The sequence below is a fragment of the Echinops telfairi genome, unplaced genomic scaffold, assembly GCF_000313985.2.
Source record: "Echinops telfairi isolate 266 unplaced genomic scaffold, ASM31398v2 ScPeMD7_7459;HRSCAF=8497, whole genome shotgun sequence".
Classification (NCBI taxonomy): Eukaryota; Metazoa; Chordata; class Mammalia; order Afrosoricida; family Tenrecidae; genus Echinops; species Echinops telfairi.
The window spans coordinates 6,536,343-6,538,914 of record NW_022111359.1 but is presented as its reverse complement, the minus strand read 5'-3'; the positions used below and the strand labels follow the sequence as shown (position 1 = coordinate 6,538,914).

Below are 2,572 nucleotides of genomic sequence, written 5' to 3'. Positions count from 1 at the left end.
GTGTGTGGGGCGAGCGTGCGCACACTCGCGTTCCTGTGAGTTCGTCCAAGGTTTACAGAGCGGATCATCAGTTTTGCACTCCGTGGTTCACACGTTTCATCTTCATTGCCATCCCCCTCGATGAAACACAACCCATCCCCACCACCACCACCGCCCTCGGCGTCCTGTTTCCCAACCCTCTGTCCCCGAGTCAGCGCTGCCCTTTTGACTCTGAATTGGTTGATGACACTCACACGGGGCGAGTTCAGTGCCAGACCCGAAGGAGGACTGCGGGCCCGAGTCTTGTGGGTCCCACCACCCTCTACCCAGCATCCTCTCTTCGTGAACTCCAGCACCCTGAGGCCTAGAAGCCCCCGTGGCTTCTGCCCCGCTGTCTTTTGGGGAGCTCGTTTGAGGGAAGCTGGATGCCAGGTAGGGAGGCTGCTCAGGAAGCCCTGTGGGGAGTCCTGACAGCCAAGAACACCAGTCTCGCGCCAACAGCCCTCCTTGAGGGCAGCCCCCTGCCCTCCGTCCGGCCTTCCGTCAACACCACACCAGTGTCATGGCTGTGGTAGCTCGAGATGCTTCCTGACGCTAAGGCGCACAGGTAGGCAGCTCCTGACTCCAGACCCACGGAACCGTGGTGAGGGATGTCTGGTGTGTCGCGCTGCTGATTTGGGGGGTAATTTTGCTGTGGAAAGAGGTGACCCCTTCGCTGGATCGATGTCGCTTTCTATGTTGTTCGGCATCGCTGAGCTGGTTGGTTGTATAATAAAGCGAAAGACCGTGTTCAGCCCCACACGGTCCTCACCACTGCGTGTGTCTGGCCAGATGCCAGGGTGGTGCCCGTGCACAGCAGCCCTCTGGGGCAGAGCAGAACTGCTCCTTCGAGCTTGTGAGACTGTCGATCCTGACAGCCTCCTTGTTCTCCCAGGACTGGCTGGGGGGCTCAAACTGCTGACCTTTCGGTTGGCAGCCTGGTCCTTAATCCAGGGCGCCTTATTAAAAATGGTAGGTTGCGAATTAGAAAACTAACCCACAAAAACAACAGTGGTGGCTCAGCGAGCAAGTGCTGGCCCTGGAGACCCGGGTTCAAAGCCCGGCCGGCCCACCTCATTCGGGGGCACCACGCACCCATCCGTGGAGTCCGGCGCGGGGCTGGAATGCGGATGAGGTTTCAGAGGTGTTTCCGGGATAAGGAGGACTAGGGAGAAAGGCCTCGTCGTGATCAACTTCCCAAAGAAGAAGGACTGCCAGCTCAGCTCCGAAAGGGGACCCAGGAATGCTGCCCCTCCCGGGCACACGGGAGCAGCACCCACCTCGTTGGCCGGAATTCTCCGGGGCTGCCGAGCGCGTGGACGCCTGTGCATTCATCCAGGCTGTACAGCTCACAGATGGGGATGTCCAGGCTGAGAAAGTAGAGCAGCGTGTCCATGGGGAGCCCGATCCCCGTGTTGAAGAGCTGGCGGCACTGGTCCAGGCCCAGAAACCTCCGGGCGGGGTCAAAGGTCAGCCTCCGAGCCAAGCAGGAGCACAGTGGCAGCCGCTCCTGTCTTGAGAAGCAGACGCCAGGGACCAAGGCTGGCCTTCCCGGCCCCCGCTCCGCCCTCCCAGAGGGTCCCAGAGGCGGCCCGGCACCCCGCCTCACCCCAGCATCTGCCTGGCATGTATCCGGAGCCTCAGCCGCATGGCCCACGCATCCAGCTTCCTGCGGAACCCGGAGGCGGCCAGCTGGGTAGTCCGCATCTTGTCCAGCATGCGGTCCCAGACCTGGGGCACTCCGTAGAACGTGGTGGGCCGCACCTCCCGCAGCGTGTCCAGCAGGGAGCCCTGTGCAGGACAAGAGAACAAAGAACACAGTGCAGTGGCCAGCGGGCGCCCCAAGAGCCATCTCCAGCTCCCCCAGAGTCCCATTCAGCCCACCCCTCAGCGCCCTGCCTGGCCTTAGTGGGCCTGGGGCCCAGTTCAAGTCCACATGGCCCTCAGACTGCAGGGAGTTATGGGGAGGGGAAGTACAGGAGTGGGACCACCTCATGGCAGTCCCGAGCTCCCAGCCACATGGGTGTAAATTTCAGTATTGGTGAGAAAGATGGGGCGTCCCCTCTTGTAAAGCATGACAGTCTCGGAAGCCCCCTGGGGCAGTTCTACCCTGTCCTTTAGGGTCGCTGTGTTTGTTTTTATGTTGACGCCCACCTGCTCCCAGGAAAAGGAGGGAGGGAGGGACAGACAGACAATAGTGGCGGGGGACAGAGAGATGACCTCCTGGCATTCTGAGGTGGAGACACGATTATTCCCGGTGTCTGGGAACACGGTGCACGTGTCAGAGCCTATAGGGCTGGACAGCACAGAGCACACCCACAGTGAACCAGGGACCAGCTAATGGTCACATGTCACTAGCTGGGTCTGTCACACAACGCCCCACGTGACAGTGCATTCCCAGGAAGGCAGGATCCAGGCAGTGGGGAGAATGGCACTTATTCTGTCAGTGTGAGTGTGTGCATCTATATGTCTGTGTGTGTGTGTCTGCGTGTGTGTGTGTGTGTGTGTGTGTCTGGGTGTACGTGTGTGTGGCTGGGTGTCAGTGTGTGTGTGT

The 2,572-nt window shown here is 60.4% G+C and overlaps 1 protein-coding gene across 1 annotated transcript in view; it reads right to left on the bottom strand.

Annotated features, from left to right (window-relative positions):
• The window catches only part of LOC101643665 (long-chain-fatty-acid--CoA ligase ACSBG2-like), a 17,960-nt gene that overhangs the window by 4,844 nt on the left and 10,544 nt on the right, over window positions 1–2,572 (bottom strand). Inside the window, exons 8-9 of the mRNA XM_004714341.1 lie at window positions 1,628–1,809; window positions 1,299–1,532 (exon numbers count right to left, since the gene is read on the bottom strand). Coding sequence (XP_004714398.1) covers window positions 1,299–1,532; window positions 1,628–1,809 — 416 coding nt within the window. The remainder of the gene's footprint in view (window positions 1–1,298; window positions 1,533–1,627; window positions 1,810–2,572) is intronic.